Below are 15,780 nucleotides of genomic sequence, written 5' to 3'. Positions count from 1 at the left end.
AGCTGGGATGGGCTGAGTGAGCTGGGAAAGACTCAGCGTCAAGGGTGGCCCCAGCAAAGGTCTGAGGCATCCCGAGAGGCAGAGAGAGAGGGGCAGCCTTTGCCTGCCTGTGGCAGGAGTCCCGATCTGGTATGAAAAGCAAACCCAGAGAGGGAATGAGTGACCTCCCTGTTTTGGCAGCGTGAACGGGAACTGTACGAGGAGCAGATGGGAGATCTGAAAAAGAAGAATGAAATGAATACACCGGAGATGCGAACTCATAAAGAAAACCCCCAACAATTGGAAGTGGACAGGGAAGCCAAGCAGGAACAGTTGGAGCATGGGGCTGCTGCTTTGAAGAAATGGCAAGAGACCGCTCAAGTCCTGAGTGCTGCACTGAGCAAGAGTGAAATTTCCAAAGGGGCTCTGAAGAAAGACTTGGACATCCTGAAGGAAAGGCTTCGTCTCCAGGTAGGCACTGGCATTGATCTTCAGTGCACTGCAACGTCTCTCAGTGATTCCAATGAAGTTTCCCATGAAGAGGTGGGATTCTAGATCCCTGTCAGTCTAGGCCTGCTGGGGCAAAGCAGCCCGGGCTGCAGCAGGCAGCCTTGTGTGTCTGCCTGGCTCCAGCCAGAGACCATTGGCTGCCAGATTGTTTGCTGGCACGCCTGGAACGACTGATGCAGCTCTGGAGCTGCTGTTCAAATCAGCTCCAGGCCAAAAGCTGGGCATGGGGAATTGCTTCTCCCGTGCCCAGGCAAGGGGAGGCAACAGGTGGGGGTTGGATTTGGTGTGGAAAGGAATGGAGCAGGTGAGCAGAGTGATGGACTGAAGTGAGCAGAGTTCTGTAGTGAGGGCTGAAGAGCAGCTGCACTGCTGGAGCTTTGAGGATGCTTCCTGAGATGGAGATTTCTGAGGGACAGCTCTTGTGGTGTTTGAAATAAGGGATCATCTCCTCTCTGAATTCCCAGCAGGCTGTTGGAGCAGAAGCGGAGCAGCTGTTATTTCTCTCAGACACCAGCATGGAACTTCAGAAATCATTTGCATCTTTCGACGAGGAGAAGACCGAGAGGCCTGAATTAACCACTGAGCTCCGGAGAACTTTTGACCAGGTAAAATGGGCTTTTGCTACCTCTGCAAAGCCTCAGGCTCCTCTGGAACACAAGCCCATGGTGTCAGGAAAGAAGAGTTGGAGGAGTTTCAAGGCCTCAGCAGTGCTTGAGGGCTCATTCTCCCCCTGGGCTTCATTGCTCACATTGTGCCCTGCTCCCGTTTGGAATGCTCTGAAGTTTGGGAGAGGGAGAGTTTGCTCCCTGTCCCTGGGCTGGCTGTGCAGGAGCTTGCTGTTCAGATCAGCTCCAGGCCAAAAGCTGGGCATGGGGATCTGCTTCTCCCTTGCCCAGGCAAGGGGAGGCAACACGTGGGGGTGAGCAGAGTGATGGACTGAAGTGAGCAGAGTTCTGTAGCGAGGGCTGAAGAGCAGCTGCACTGCTGGAGCTTCGAGGATGCTTCCCGAGATGGAGATTTCTGAGGGACAGCTCTTGTGGTGTTTGAAATAAGGGAATCATCTCCTCTCTGAATACCCAGCAGGCTGTTGGAGCAGAAGGGAAGCGGCTGTCAGAGCGCTCCAGGAAGGGTGTGGAATGTGTGCGGGACCAGGTTGCAGCAGCAGCAAAAGACAAGCCAGAGAAGCGTGAGCTCAGGAGAACTTTTGAGGTAAAGTGGGCTTTCACTGCCTCTGCAGAGCCTCAGGCTCCTCTGGAACATGACACGTGTGCCCAGGCAGTGCTCTGGAGTCCTCTGCTTGTTTCCTTGCCTCTCCCTGTCCCTGCTGTGGGCGCACCCTTTTGTTTGTTCTCTCTGTTGTGGCAGCCCATGGCTTTCACAAAGGCACCTTCACTCCGCTGCCTCCCTCCCTGGCCCCGTGTCCCCGGACACACACTGGCCTCTCCTGCACAGCCCCCAGCGAGAGCTCTTTGCCCCCAGTGTTGTCTGGTGCAATTGAGGGTCTCTGAGCAGAGATCTCCTCGCCTTGATGTCCAGAGGTCCTTTTGCCCCATGTTTGCTGACAGGTTTCTGTGTCCCCTTCTCCCATCCAACATGCAGGTGGAACCTGAAGGGAGGAGTGTCCAGAGAATCTTTAGGAAAGTCTATCTCTCGGGTACCATTAGAGTGGATGCTCCCCAGTCTGCCCAGCACAGCAGGTCGACTTCTGGACAGGTGAGAACAGCGTCTTCCTTGGTGGGAGGAACACAGCCCTTGGCAAAGCACATGTCCCTCAGAAAGCAGAGGAGCAGCTGTGAGCTGAGCCGTTTTCCCCAAGCCAGGCAAGCCCTGAGCGCTGCTCCCAGGGCTGGCATCTCCTCTGCTCCAGAGCAGACAGAGGGCACCGTGCTGGAGCTGCTGTGGCTGCAGCCGCTGCAGAGCAAGCAGGAGGTGGGAGCAGCTGGCTCTCTGCTGCCAGCCAGCCCAGCAGCCACAAGCCCGTGGTGTCAGGAAAGAAGAGTTGGAGGAGTTTCAAGGCCTCAGCAGTGCTTGAAGGCTCATTCTCCCCCTGGGCTTCGTTGCTCACATTGTGCCCTGCTCCCGTTTGGAATGCTCTGAAGTTTGGGAGAGGGAGAGTTTGCTCCCTGTCCCTGGGCTGGCTGTGCAGGAGCTTGCTGTTCAGATCAGCTCCAGGCCAAAAGCTGGGCATGGGGATCTGCTTCTCCCGTGCCCAGGCAAGGGGTGGCAACACGTGGGGGTGAGCAGAGTGATGGACTGAAGTGAGCAGAGTTTTGTAGCGAGGGCTGAACAGCAGCTGCACTGCTGGTGCTTAGAGTAAAGTGTACTGGCAGTTGTGGAAGATGCAGTATTTTTGGGTGAGCACACAGAATTTGGGGCAGGGATGTTTTTCGGGAAGGAGCAATCTGGTGCCAGGCAAGCCAGCAGGGCCTGACACAGCACTTCCAAGGAAACAGTGCCAGAGGCTTTTGGCAGCCCAGGGTATGGGAGCTGCAGAGGGCAGATGCTGTGAAACTTTGAGCCCAGAGCACAGGAGCTCCCTGTCCTCTGGCTGCCTGCGAGGTGGCACTGGCTGGCTCTGCACAGGGCTCCTGAGGAAGGGCTTGAGCTGTACCTTGTCCTGCTTCCAGGTTTCCCAGGAGCAAGAGTCGTCGAGCAGGGCTCTGGAGCTGCTGCACCAGGAACTGGCCCAGGTGTGCAGAGAGAAGGAGCTGCTGGGCCAGGAGAAGGCTGCCCTTGAGGGCCGACTGGCAGCCATGGAGTGTCACAAACAAGACCTTTCCAAGCAGCTGGCAGAGACCAGGTAAAGGCAGGGAGGAGACCCTTTCCAGATGCTTTTACCTTGCATGGACAGAAAATGGAAGTCTCAAGAAAAAGAAATATGCCACAATGTGAAGGTTATTTTTCTGACATCTAAAGCCAGCAAAGCTGTCGTGAGCCTTGGGCTTCTGTTTGTGCCGCCCAGCACACTCATGTGGGAAGTCAAAAGCAAGCCACCCGGCCCTGAATTGAGTAGTAGTTAAACCATGCAGCTGTTGAGTGAAACCTCATGTTTTTCTTGGGTTTAGTTCCTTGTTCTGGGCATTGAGGTGATTGAGATCCCTCTTTCCTTCCTAAGTAGCTTGACACAATCCTGATCTTCAGAACTGAAGCTTCAGAATTCCAGGCTCTGACCTTGGGATGTTGGCAGTAGCACGCTGCCATTCAGGGGGAAGCCAGAGGCTCCTGCTGAAAATGCTGAGGGCCTTCTGCTTCCAAGCAGACTCTTGAGAAGTGTGAGGCAGGACCTAGAGCTGGTTAGAGAGCGGCAGGGAAACCTCTTTGGAATTGTTGACAACCCCTCGGGAATCTTGCTGAGGGTTGATGGGCACCCACCTGTCAAACCTGCCAAGGTCCCTTTGGATGGTCCCTCTCACTCTCCAAAGAAGGACAAGACTTGGGCTACTGCCTGCTTAGCTGGCAACACTAAAATAAAGGTGGCAAGTCTATTCCTTGACCATGCAGGAGTTTAAACTGCAGTCTCTGCATTCAGGTAGTTGTTGTTCAGACAACATAGTGTTCTGAATTTTTACAAGTGCTGCCACGACCATGAGATTTTACTGTATCATGCAAAGTAGTTCTGAAGTCTCTTAAATACAGGGTGTCTGGAAAATTATGTACCTTTATGTCCATGATGAAGAGAGTTAACAAGTCAGGGGTGAGCCAGGACGAGAGTCTGTTCTGTCCCCCTGCAGAGCAGCTTGGAAGTGCTGATGAGAGAAGGGCTGTGAGCAGAGGCTGGGCTTTTGCTCGTCAGCCCAGCCTGTGTGGGCACAGCTAGCCAGGGTCATAGGTCAGGAACAGCAGCTGAAGGTTCGGCTGTTGAGGTCACGTTGGGCTGGGCTGTCTGTGCTGTGCCAGGCCATAAGGAAGGCCTGGGCACTCCCTCAGCGGGCCCTGCTTTGCTATTGAAATGGCACAAATGGGCCTTCTCTGTACAAGTTTCCATGCGAGCCATTTTGCATTCTCAGGCCTGGGGACCTTGAGCCACGTTGTCCTGGAATAACTGCCTGGGAGTGTCAGGAGCGAGCAGCTCATGTCTCTCCGTATTTGCAACCTGTAGGTCAGCGAAGGAGAGCCTGGAATCCAGCCTGTTTGCTGCTCAGCAGCAGATATCTCAGCTGGAGATCACCAGCAACCATCTGGAGGCTCAAGTGCTCACAGTCACACAGGCCAAGGAGGCGCTCCAAGGTGAGAACCTCGTGTGCTTTGTTTGTGGTGCCGCCCCTGCCTAGAGAAGCTGCTGTAAAGCCTCCTCTGTCTGCAGGGCTTCTGAGGAGCGGTGGGGCTGGAGGCAGGGCCCTCCTACGCCGACACTGGAAGGGCCTGAGTCAGTAAAGGCAGTAAAGACTCTGAATCTTGCTGTTGGTCATGTTTGCAGGAGAAGTGCAGTGCCTCCAACGTGAGCTGGAAGCAGAGAGAGCTCTCAGGAAGCAGGAGCAGGAAGACACAGCGCAACAGCTCTTGCAGGCAGAGCAGCAGCGTCAGGAAAGCCTCAGGCTTCAGGGAACTGCTCAGCAGGTGGAAATAAACAAGCTCCTGCAAGACCTGGTAGGTGACAATAGGCTTCTGAATTGTCCAAGCCGGCCCTGGGGGCTGGTTTAGCACCAGCAGAGCCTGAGGGTGTGAAAGGGCAGCAATCCTCTGCCAGAGGCCTCCCACTGCTGGGCCGGGCAGGAGAGGCGGCGGCTTGGACTCGGAGGCGCGTGAAGACCCCCAGGATGGTGCTGGGCCAGTAAATGCAGCCACGGCTTCCGTGAGGGCGTAAGACGAGTTCCAGAGCAGCTTGGGCAGTGCCCACCCAAAGCGTGGCAGCCCAGGGCAGGATCTTCCCCGAGTCCCACCTGCCACGGAGCAGATGCCAGCGTGGAGCAGATGCCAACAGTGCTGCTGGCTGCAGGCGTGGGAACTCGGTTCCTGTCTTGCTGTGCTCCCACGGTGGACAGAGGGATTAGCTTTGGGCTGGAAGCAAATGGAACAGGCCCCGGTCCTTCAGTGCTTGTGACTGGGGCATCAGGGTGCCAGAAGGTGACACCTCCTTTTCTGAATGGTTGGACTCAATGCTGGTGCAGGTCTTTCCCAACAGAAATGATTCCATGGTTCTGTGATTCTTGCACCTGCTGAGCCTCCTTTTAAATTCCCTGACAGGACACGGTTTCTGGAGAGCAGAGAGCCAGTGCTGTTGTCTTTTCAGGTTGGGGTTTGTGGGAGGGATGAAGCTTCACAGTTTTCAGCAAGGAGCTTGCCTGGGGACTGCAACTTGAAGACTTTTCCTCCCCTCCGCAGGCAAGTGAGCGGGAAAGGCACCATGCAGAGATGCAGGAGACGCTGCAGCAATGGGGAAAAGAGAAGGCAGAGAGAGAGCAGGAGCACGAGAAGGTGCTGTTTGAGATGAGGCAGAAAGTTGCCACCCTGCAGGCTCAAAGAGAAGAGGAACGAACTAGATTTGAAAATGCCAAGCGAGAGGTAATGATTGTGCAAGGAGAATTGGTGTGATTTTTTGCAAGGCTGGAGCTGTGGGAGATGGCAGGCTATGGGGCTGTGTGGAGCATGCCCTCTATGTCTTCTACATTGAATTTGGGGAGGTGAAAGGTGAACAGGGCTATCTTTGGGCCCAGGAATGAGCCCTCTCCTAGGAAGCCAGGCAGAAACATCAGCTTTCCGTTGGGATTTTTGTGCTGCTCTTGTGCTCTGTTTTTCCAAGACTTACCTCGGAGGATCTGCACTGTTCTCTTACGGGTCCTCTTTTGGTGTGTACTGGTCGGTGTCCATAGCCAAACGGAGTTTGTAGGACTTTTCTTTTGTGGGCACAGGGAGGGCGCAGCAGGAACGCTGACAAGAGAAAAATCTTTTTAAAGACTCGCCTGGAGTATTTCTGAACAGCAACCCAGAGATGTCTCCTGGGCTGTGTTCTAAGTCACTTCGTGGGAAGCTGTGTCCCCCCAGGGCAGACAGTGGCTCAGGGGAGCAGCAGCCGAGTGCTCTGAGAGCGCGTGAGCCCATCAGTCTTTGCCTCTTGCCACACAGAGTTTGCAGGGCAAGTGTCAAGCCCTCTGCTCTTTCCTTCTGTGCAGGTCCTGCTGGAAAAGCAGAAGGAGAAGAATTCTTTATCAAAGACACTGCTCCAAACTCGGGGACAGCTAAGCCGAGCCTGCCAGCAGGTGCAGCAGCTCAGGCAGGAGGTGAAAGAGCAGCAAGAGAAGGGGCAGGTAAGTCTGAGCAGGCAAGGAACAGAGTGCAGGGCAGTGGCAAGGGCACAAAAGGCAGGTGCTGGGAGTGAGGAGGCAAGGGCTGCTTCAGGCCCTGGCAGCAGAGAGCCTGGCAAGCTCCAGAGCTCAGGCCCGGGAAGGAAGGCTTGCAATGGAAGCAGAGGTGGGTAGAGAAGCCAAAAGAAGTCACTGAAGGAATGGGATTTTGAGACAGCAAGTGGGAAAAGCTGAGCCTGAGGGCAGGTCCCAGGAAGTTGCTCTGCATTTTGTTGCCAGACCATCGAGGCAAAGCTGCAAGCTGAGCTGCAGGAAGCTCGGAGGGAAATCCAGGCAGCGCAGAAGAGGCACAAGGAAGAACTACGAGGCATCAAAGAGGAAATGAATCTCCTCCTTGAGCAGAGGGAGGCTCTACAAAAGCAGGTGAGTGAAACAGCAGTGGCACTGCAGCATCCAGCAGGGGGTCTGTGCCCTTCTTGCTTTTCCATGGCAGAGCAGCAGCTGCTGGGGTGGTCCCTGGAGCTGCCTCGTGCTCTGGGCTCCTTGGCAGCTGCTCTGCAGGACCCTCAGTGCTCTGCTGAATCTCAGCTGCTGCCCTGGACAGCTGGGCTAGTCCTCTGGGCTGTTGGCCAGCAACCATCAGCATGGATTCCTGCTGGCCTCTTCTTGCTAGCCTTGGTGTGGGAGGTGCTTTTTCAGGTGCCCTTGGTGGGCCACGTAGAGATTGAAACAAGTTGTGTGTATGCATTGTGAATCTGGTGCTCTGAGGACAGGGAGAAATGGAAAGTTGGCCTTTGCCTTTTCTCACAGCCTCTGCTGTGGCTGGCAGTGACAGGCTGTGGCTGTAGCCTCTGACTGCTTTGTTCTGTTTGACTGGAGGTGGGAGAGTTGACATCTCAGCTGGCAGCCTCCAGAGAGTCCCAGGCAACGATTGTTCAGAGAGCCCAGCAAGATGTGAGCTGGGCCCAGGAGCAGTCAAGGCAGAAGCTGTTGGAGGTTGAGCACCTCCAGAAGATGCTGGAGGAGGCAGAACATCAGAACAAGGAGCTGCAAGTGCACCTGAAGAACTTGGAGATGGAAAGGAGTCAATGGGAAGAAGTGGCACGCCAAAATTCAGGATTTCGGGCTTCCTTGGACGCCCTGGAGAAGGAAAAAGCCAGGTAAATGAAAGCCTGTGGGACTCTGCCTTGTGGGAATGGATTCCCTCTTTGCCATCTTTGCACCTGCCAGGGGCTCTGGCAGCATTTCCTACGTGGCAGAGTTCTGAACTCTCCGTGCAGACGCGTCTCGTTGTCTGGATGTTGTGTTTCATTTTCTTTTCTTTCAAGCCTTCAGTTAGAGTTTTTCTGAAGACAAAGGCTTTTGGAGTAGCTCTTTCCCTCTGGGGGTGTGTTCTGTTGTGAGGTGGGTGTGCTAACACTGCCCAAGCTGCAGTGTAAGGAGCTGGACACATCCAGCAGCTCCGCCTTGGGTCCTGTAACTTGAAGCCTTTGGCATCTGGATCAGCCTGGCAGCCTGATGCCTTTGCTTGGCAGAACCATCTCAAGGCCCTGATTGCTGACCTAGGCCAGATTCCCCTCAAAGGCACCCAAGAACCAAGAATGTCTCTGTTGCATCGTTCCTCAGAAAATGCCCCCAGGTGCCTGGAGGGGCTCAAGCAGGGTCCCTGCCACCCTCCAGAGTCACAGGCAATACTGACTGTGCAAAGAATGCAAGAAACAAGACCAAGGTTGGCGGGGCTCCTCCAGCTGACCAAGTCCTGCCGGTCTTCAGTGCCGCAGGATTCTTCTTCCAAGAAGAAGACAAAGAAAAGGCAGGGCACTCTTGCTTGCCTGCAGGTTGCTGCATCTTCCATCAGGTTGTGCTCCAAGGCTCTGTTGCCACTTCTGCTATCGGCCTTTGTTTCTCCAGCTGGAAGTAGGATGGGTGCTGGTAAATCTTAGGGAACTTCCCCGAGATCCGCTGGCTGTAGGGTGCTGCTCCTCCTACCTGGACATACAAGATGGGGCAAGGAAATGTCTCTTCCATGTTGACCAAACCTTTCCCCCTTGGAGCCTGGGTAGTCAGAAGAAAACTCTTCCTCTCCCCTAATCTCTTCATTGCAAGACTTTGTTAGGTCTGCATTCACATTCCCATCTCAAGAAGAAGGTAGGACATGTAGGCAGGAACTCCCCATTCTTTCATGAATAAAAGCAGAGTGGGCACATGCTGGGCTGTGACTGCAGGGGGAACAAACAAACAGCCACGTTGTTTAGACAAACCTCATCAGACAGAGCAGTTTTCCCCGAGGTGGTGCGAGTCCTAAGAGTTCCTAAAATGTGATACCGTGTAGTAATGAGTTGCATGCTTCCCTTTTAGGCTGATTCTGTCTCTGGAGGAAAAGAACCTGTGCCTCAGAACACTGGAAGAAAAGAACCAGGAACTGAACAATCAGGTGTGTCATCTGCATTCTGTGCTTCAGGAGACCGAGCAGCTGTATTCTGAGCTTAGAAGACAACTGCTGGAGCTCAACACCCAGGTAATCTGTGCCCTGGCATCCTCTTCTCCAGGGACACACATCATCACCTTTGGCTTGGAGGCCCCAAATGCTTTCCCCTCCCAGCAGCATCCACTGCTGCCGTGTTCTGCCCCGGGGTGCTGCTGCACCCACAGGCCAAGGCTGGATCTGGTGTCTGCTGCCGATATTTTCCCCCGTTCTCTCCCGGGTCCCAGCAGGAAATGTGGGAGGAGAAGCAGCAGCAGACTCCTTTGGAGCTTCTCCATCCCTCTGTTAGCAGTGTTGTCCCAGATGGAGTTGGTGCCTGTGCTGGGCACCGAGCAATGTGGGCACACAGACGTGGCTATGGCAGGCTGGGGAGGGCACTTCCACTGCAGCCAGTTCAGCCGGTGTTCAGAGCTGCAGCCTCAAGGATGCCCATTGGCTCCCTTTCCCTGTTTTCAGGACATTTGTTTCCGTTGGAATCCTTGGCTCTGTGCCTTTTGTTTTGGGCACGTTTTTTTGCCTGAAGTCATTTCTCCTTTGTTGCTTGCTCTACTGCCTGCTCTGCTGCCTCAGGAGCAGCCCTGTCCCTGAGGCTCTGTGCATCCATCTTCCAGATGCGGGCCCTGCAGGAGGCAGTGCTGGAGATGGAGGCTACCCAGGCAACTCGAGAGAAGCAGCTGCGGCAGGAGCTGGAGGAGTCCCGAGCAGGAGAACGGAGCTTGAGGGACTCTGTGCAGGTGCTGGAGGCTGAGGTGTCTGAGCTGCGTAGGAAGCCCCAGAGCTCTGATGACAAAGCACTTTCATTGGCCATAAAGTTTAACACCTCAGAGCTGGAGCTGAGGAAGACACAGGCTCAGAGGGACAATCTCAGAGCCCGCAACCAGGAGCTGCAGCAAGAGTTGGAGGAAAGTGAGCAAGGTAGAGCTTCTCCTCTCGCACCCACTGCCCCATCCTGTCTCGCCAGCAGGGATCTCTGATCCCATGCAGAGCAAAAGTGCCCAGAGATGGCAGAGGGGAAGAACAACCAGCAGGAGATTTATCCATCCAGTGCCAGTGAAAGCGTTTTCTCGAGAAAGATGCCGTGGCTGGCAGTGCCATCTGGCTGTGCTATGGCTGATCCCGTGCACAGGTGGTGCCTTTCAGGTGCTGTGTCTGTGCTGAGGAGCTGTAGCTGGATGCCTCAGCTCGATTCCCCCCAACTCCAGGCCCTGCCAGAGCCTCCAGGCTATTGGCCTCTCTGGAGCAGGGCTGCACAGGCATCCCCGCTCCTTTGTCTCTCTTGGATTGCTCACTCTGCACAAGCCCAAGAGCAAAGACACTTTCCTATTCCTCTGAACCTTGCCCCTTTGATTCCTGCTTTTTTCTCCTTCATTTCTGCCAGCTTTGAAAGCCCTTGTGGCCTTAGGGCCTGCAAACACAGGCAGGCTGAGAAGACAGTGCTGTTGTCCCTGCAGGATGCACATCAGTTTGCCTTTGCTTTGCTGTTCTCATTCTCCTTCTCCTTCCTGCTGCAGCGATGTGGAGGGCAGAACACCAGAAGACCTCTCGAGAAACTGCCCTGGAGAAAGAGGCCATTGCCCTGAAGGAAGAGGCTGTGACTCTTCATCAGGAGGTGGCACCTCTGCAGAGGAAACTGGAGAGCCTGGAGAAGGAAAGGAAGGATGTGCTGGTGAGAATGGCAGATGCCATGAAGGGCCATTTCCTAGCTATGTTTGGCCCTTGTGTTAATAGTTCTAAGGAGCACCTCTTTGCAGTTGAACTTGTCAAATTGCATTCTTCTGAATAAGGAGGAAAAGATGTCATAGTCATGTCAAAGCCAGTTAGTGCTGAGGCTGCTGGTTCTCCTCCATGCTGGAGTTTTGTGCCCTACAAGCTGTAGTTCTCAATGTCCACACTGGCTCCATGGACATTGCATGGTCTGGGCAATTCCTCGTGTCCAAACCCACGTTCAGATTTCAAATACCTGGACCTGGAACGAGGGGTGAGAAGGCCAAGTTTGCTGTTAATAGAAAGGTGTTTGGCCTTGGCCATCAGAGAGCAGCCAGTGGGGAGAAAAGAGAGAAAAGCAAAGTGCTGATGCAGATAAGGACGTGTGCCTGCAAGGGGAGAACTCGTCCTGAGTGGCAGCAGAGAATGACAGACTGATGTGGCCATTGCTGCTCCAAGAGAGGGCAGTGGGGCTCTCGGGGATGGTGCCATGGAAACTCTACACAGGAGAGCTCAAAACCCACTCCTGTCAGCCCAACTGCAGGGAATGAATTGCTGGGGGTGTTTGCTCTTCCCTTTCTCCCTGATGGAGAGCACATCCTCATTTAGGCACTGTCTAAATCCTGCTTAGCATGGGCTTGGAATCCTGGCTGCAGTTCTGGCAGCTGCTCCCCAAAGGAACACTCGAGTGGAGCTGCAAGAGGTCGGGGAAGGGCAGAAAGGGAGCTGGGACGGGCTGAGTGAGCTGGGAAAGACTCAGCGTCAAGGGTGGCCCCAGCAAAGGTCTGAGGCATCCTGAGAGGCAGAGAGAGAGGGGCAGCCTTTGCCTGCCTGTGGCAGGAGTCCCGATCTGGTATGAAAAGCACACCGAGAGAGGGAATGAGTGACCTCCCTGTTTTGGCAGCGTGAACGGGAACTGTACGAGGAGCAGATGGGAGATCTGAAAAAGAAGAATGAAATGAATACACCGGAGATGCGAACTCATAAGGAAAACCCCCAACAACTGGAAGTGGACAGGGAAGCCAAGCAGGAACAGTTGGAGCATGGGGCTGCTGCTTTGAAGGAATGGCAAGAGACCGCTCAAGTCCTGAGTGCTGCACTGAGCAAGAGTGAAATTTCCAAAGGGGCTCTGAAGAAAGACTTGGACATCCTGAAGGAAAGGCTTCGTCTCCAGGTAGGCACTGGCATTGATCTTCAGTGCACTGCAACGTCTCTCAGTGATTCCAATGAAGTTTCCCATGAAGAGGTGGGATTCTAGATCCCTGTCCGTCTAGGCCTGCTTGGGCAAAGCAGCCCGGGCTGCAGCAGGCAGCCTTGTGTGTCTGCCTGGCTCCAGCCAGAGACCATTGGCTGCCAGATTGTTTGCTGGCACGCCTGGAACGACTGATGCAGCTCTGGAGCTGCTGTTCAAATCAGCTCCAGGCCAAAAGCTGGGCATGGGGAATTGCTTCTCCCGTGCCCAGGCAAGGGGAGGCAACAGGTGGGGGTTGGATTTGGTGTGGAAAGGAATGGAGCAGGTGAGCAGAGTGATGGACTGAAGTGAGCAGAGTTCTGTAGCGAGGGCTGAAGAGCAGCTGCACTGCTGGAGCTTTGAGGATGCTTCCTGAGATGGAGATTTCTGAGGGACAGCTCTTGTGGTGTTTGAAATAAGGGAATCATCTCCTCTCTGAATACCCAGCAGGCTGTTGGAGCAGAAGGGAAGCGGCTGTCAGAGCGCTCCAGGAAGGGTGTGGAATGTGTGCGGGACCAGGTTGCAGCAGCAGCAAAAGACAAGCCAGAGAAGCGTGAGCTCAGGAGAACTTTTGAGGTAAAGTGGGCTTTCGCTGCCTCTGCAGAGCCTCAGGCTCCTCTGGAGCATGACACGTGTGCCCAGGCAGTGCTCTGGGGTCCTCTGCTTGTTTCCTTGCCTCTCCCTGTCCCTGCTGTGGGTGCACCCTTTTGTTTGTTCTCTCTGTTGTGGCAGCCCATGGCTTTCACAAAGGCACCTTCACTCCGCTGCCTCCCTCCCTGGCCCCGTGTCCCCGCACACACACTGGCCTCTCCTGCACAGCCCCCAGCGAGAGCTCTTTGCCCCCAGTGTTGTCTGGTGCAATTGAGGGTCTCTGAGCAGAGATCTCCTCGCCTTGATGTCCAGAGGTCCTTTTGCCCCATGTTTGCTGACAGGTTTCTGTGACCCTTTCTCCCATCCAACGTGCAGGTGGAATACGAAGGGAGGAGAATCAGAACTTTTAGGAGAGTGTTCCCCCACACTACTTTACATTGCCTGTCTCCCAGTCTGACCAGCAAAATGCATCAACCTCTGAAAGACAAGAGTCCTCCAGTAGCTCAGGGGAGCTGCAGCCCTCGTGCTGAGGCACAGCCCGTGGAGAAAGGGGTCAGTGGCCCGAATGCGTGCTTTGGGAATCAGAGCTGGGTTCCTAAATCCTGTTGGAACTCTCTCTCCCAGACCTGTGGTGGCTGAGGGTTGTATGAGGGAAGGGTTTGCCAGCCGTGAACTGGACTTGTTGATCATCTGAGCTCTGTTCAGGGGCAGTGTGGGAGCCTGTTCCTTTCCCCTTCCCCAGGGGCAGAGTGTTGGTGAGGGCTGGAGTTGGAGGCTGTGTCTGCCCCCACAGCCGGTACCGTGGGGCTGCGGATGCTCCTGCCCGCGTGGGCTTGACTGAGCTGGGCTTTCTGCCTCTTTCAGGTGTCCTTGCTGCAGTCACAGCTGGCCCGAGACCGGCAGGACAACCTGGAGAGCTGTGCAGGGAGCAGGCAGGAGATGCTCCCGTTGAGTCACAAGGACCTCCTTACTTCCTAGGCTTGTCAGAGAGGAGCCAGGGTGCAGCTGGATGCAGTCGTAGCCTCAGATTTTGTCCATAGTTTATGTTTAAAGGATTGCAGGTGTAACTGTAGGATTGTAGGATAATAGGTGTAGTCGTTGCAGCAGTCGTAGCCTCAGATTTTGTCCATAGGTTATGTTTAAAGGATTGCAGGTGTAACTGTAGGATTGTAGGATAATAGGTGTAATTGAACCTTTATACAACTGTGTTCCAGAGGATGAAGGATATATTTATAGAAAAGTAAAGTGATTTATCGAAAAATAAAATGATCATGATTAAATGAAAAGATCTTTATCAGAGTTCTTGACTACCCAGTACAGAGAACTATAACTTCCACTATAGTGCATTATATTTGAAGCAACATGGAAGCAGTTATATTCAAGCCAGCAAAACCTATTATTAATTAAAGATTGATGCTTCTCACCCAAACCAATGGCCGTGGGCAAATATTTCTGTCAGCCTCAAGGAGTGACCTTGAGGGGCATCCTCACTCCAGGGAGGAATCTGCAGATGGGAGACACGTGACATGAACCACTTTGGTGAGGGCAGGAGAATCCTGCCATGTGTGGAGCTCTTCCATTTGTCCTTAGGAAACTGCAACCTGTTTTTTCTCCGAGTCACAGAATCTCAGGCTGGGGGAGGCTGGAGGCACCTCTGGAGGTCACCTTGCCCAGCCCCCTGCTCCGTCAGGGCCACCCAGAGCCGGCTGCCCAGGATGTGTCCAGGTGGCTTTTGAGTCTCTCCAGGGATGGAGACTCCACCACCTCCCCGGGCACCTGCACCAGTGCTCGGCCACCCTCCCAGTGCAGAAGTGTGTCCTGAGCTCGGAGGGCCCCTCCTATGTGTCAGTCTGTGCCCGTGGCTCCTGGGGCTGTCCCTGGCCCCATCCCCTCTGCAGCCTCCCCCCGGGTATTTGTCCACAGGGAGGAGATGCCCTGAGCCTGCTCTGCTCCAGGCTGGGCAGTCGCAGCTCTCTCAGCCTCTCCTCATGGCAGAGATGCTGCAGTCCCTCCATCACCTTGATGGCCCTGTGCTGGACTGTCTCCAGTCTGTCCCTGTCTCCTGTACTGGGCAGCCCAGCTCTGGGCCCAGCACTCCAGGGCTGCCCTCACTGGTGTGGAGCAGAGCGGAAGGATCCCCTCCCTCCGCCGGCTGTGACACAGCTCCCAGTGCAGCCCAGGACGCTGTTCTGCATTGCTGCAGGAGCACATTTCTGGCTCATGGGCATCCTGGTGTCCAGCAGGACCCTGCCAAACTTTAGTTTTCCAACTGGGTGGCCCCCAGCAGATACGGGTGCCTGTGGTTGTTCCTCCCCAAGGACAGGACTCAGCACTTGTCATTGAACTGTCACCCTCGTTGAACTGTCGTCCCTCTGGATGGCAGCACTTCTCTCTGGCGTATCAGCCACTCCCCCGCTTTTGTGGGAGGGCACAGCCTGCCCCATCACCCAGATGACTAACAAAGGTGTCAGAAAGGACTGCACTCAGCACTGTCCTCCGGGGTACAGCACTAGACTTCATGCCCCTGATCACCAGGGATCCAAGAAGGTAGATTTGGTGCAAGGTGTCTTTGCTTGTATGTACGTATTCAGAAAGACTTGGCACGATTTACAGGGATTTCTGTTCCATATCTCATGTGGGAAAAAATGTAATGATCCATGCTCACTCTGACTAGTGGCAAAAGTGGTCCTGTTGTTGGTGACAGTGGATGTCACCTGCATGGCAACTGTGCCAGGCTGGTGTGACATACTGTGGTGTCTCGGTTTTGAAAGACAGGTGTCTGCTAAGGAAGGCAGAGGCCCCCCTTGAAGTGGCAGATATAACCCCTTTTCCCTCCAAGTTATTATATTTTGAAATCAAGGGCCTTTAGGCAAAGATGTGGGAAATAGGAATAACAGTTCTTTACTCTATATATATATGTATATAACCAGTCAAACAAAACAACAACAACTCTGGCAGTAACAGCAATCACAAACCCAGTGCCAGCCTTCTCGGCTGTCAGGCCCTTTCCCCTCGGGTGCAGTTCCGCTCGCAGCCGG

The 15,780-nt window shown here is 54.4% G+C and overlaps 1 protein-coding gene and 2 long non-coding RNA genes across 3 annotated transcripts; all 3 read left to right on the top strand.

The window, feature by feature from the left end:
* Positions 1–349: 349 nt before the first annotated feature.
* Positions 350–2,131, top strand: LOC125335038. The gene is made up of 3 exons (XR_007207306.1): positions 350–450; positions 1,570–1,698; positions 2,089–2,131. It is a non-coding gene; the product is annotated as an uncharacterized LOC125335038 (long non-coding RNA).
* A 1,044-nt stretch (positions 2,132–3,175) lies between these two features.
* LOC125335036 (centrosome-associated protein CEP250-like) lies at positions 3,176–7,939 on the top strand. The gene is made up of 7 exons (XM_048322305.1): positions 3,176–3,289; positions 4,589–4,716; positions 4,907–5,076; positions 5,812–5,991; positions 6,600–6,734; positions 7,011–7,154; positions 7,611–7,939. The coding sequence occupies exons 1-7, from the start codon at positions 3,243–3,245 to the stop codon at positions 7,893–7,895; spliced, it is 1,089 nt and encodes a 362-aa protein (XP_048178262.1). The 5' UTR covers positions 3,176–3,242; the 3' UTR covers positions 7,896–7,939.
* A 3,995-nt stretch (positions 7,940–11,934) lies between these two features.
* On the top strand, positions 11,935–13,960 carry LOC125335037. The gene is made up of 3 exons (XR_007207305.1): positions 11,935–12,094; positions 12,599–12,727; positions 13,607–13,960. It is a non-coding gene; the product is annotated as an uncharacterized LOC125335037 (long non-coding RNA).
* Positions 13,961–15,780: the final 1,820 nt, after the last annotated feature.

The sequence above is a fragment of the Corvus hawaiiensis genome, chromosome 17 (genome assembly GCF_020740725.1).
Source record: "Corvus hawaiiensis isolate bCorHaw1 chromosome 17, bCorHaw1.pri.cur, whole genome shotgun sequence".
In the NCBI taxonomy this organism is placed as follows: domain Eukaryota; kingdom Metazoa; phylum Chordata; class Aves; order Passeriformes; family Corvidae; genus Corvus; species Corvus hawaiiensis.
This window is presented reverse-complemented; position numbering and strand designations above follow the sequence as displayed.

Excerpts from the sequence above, each read along its gene's own strand:
- LOC125335036 (XM_048322305.1), top strand. The coding sequence starts at position 3,243 with ATGGAGTGTCACAAACAAGACCTTTCCAAGCAGCTGGCAGAGACCAG. Across the intron at positions 3,290-4,588 it reads AAGCAGCTGGCAGAGACCAG|GTCAGCGAAGGAGAGCCTGG; the intron begins GTAAAGGCAGGG and ends TGCAACCTGTAG. Across the intron at positions 7,155-7,610 it reads GGGAGGCTCTACAAAAGCAG|GTGGGAGAGTTGACATCTCA; the intron begins GTGAGTGAAACA and ends GTTTGACTGGAG.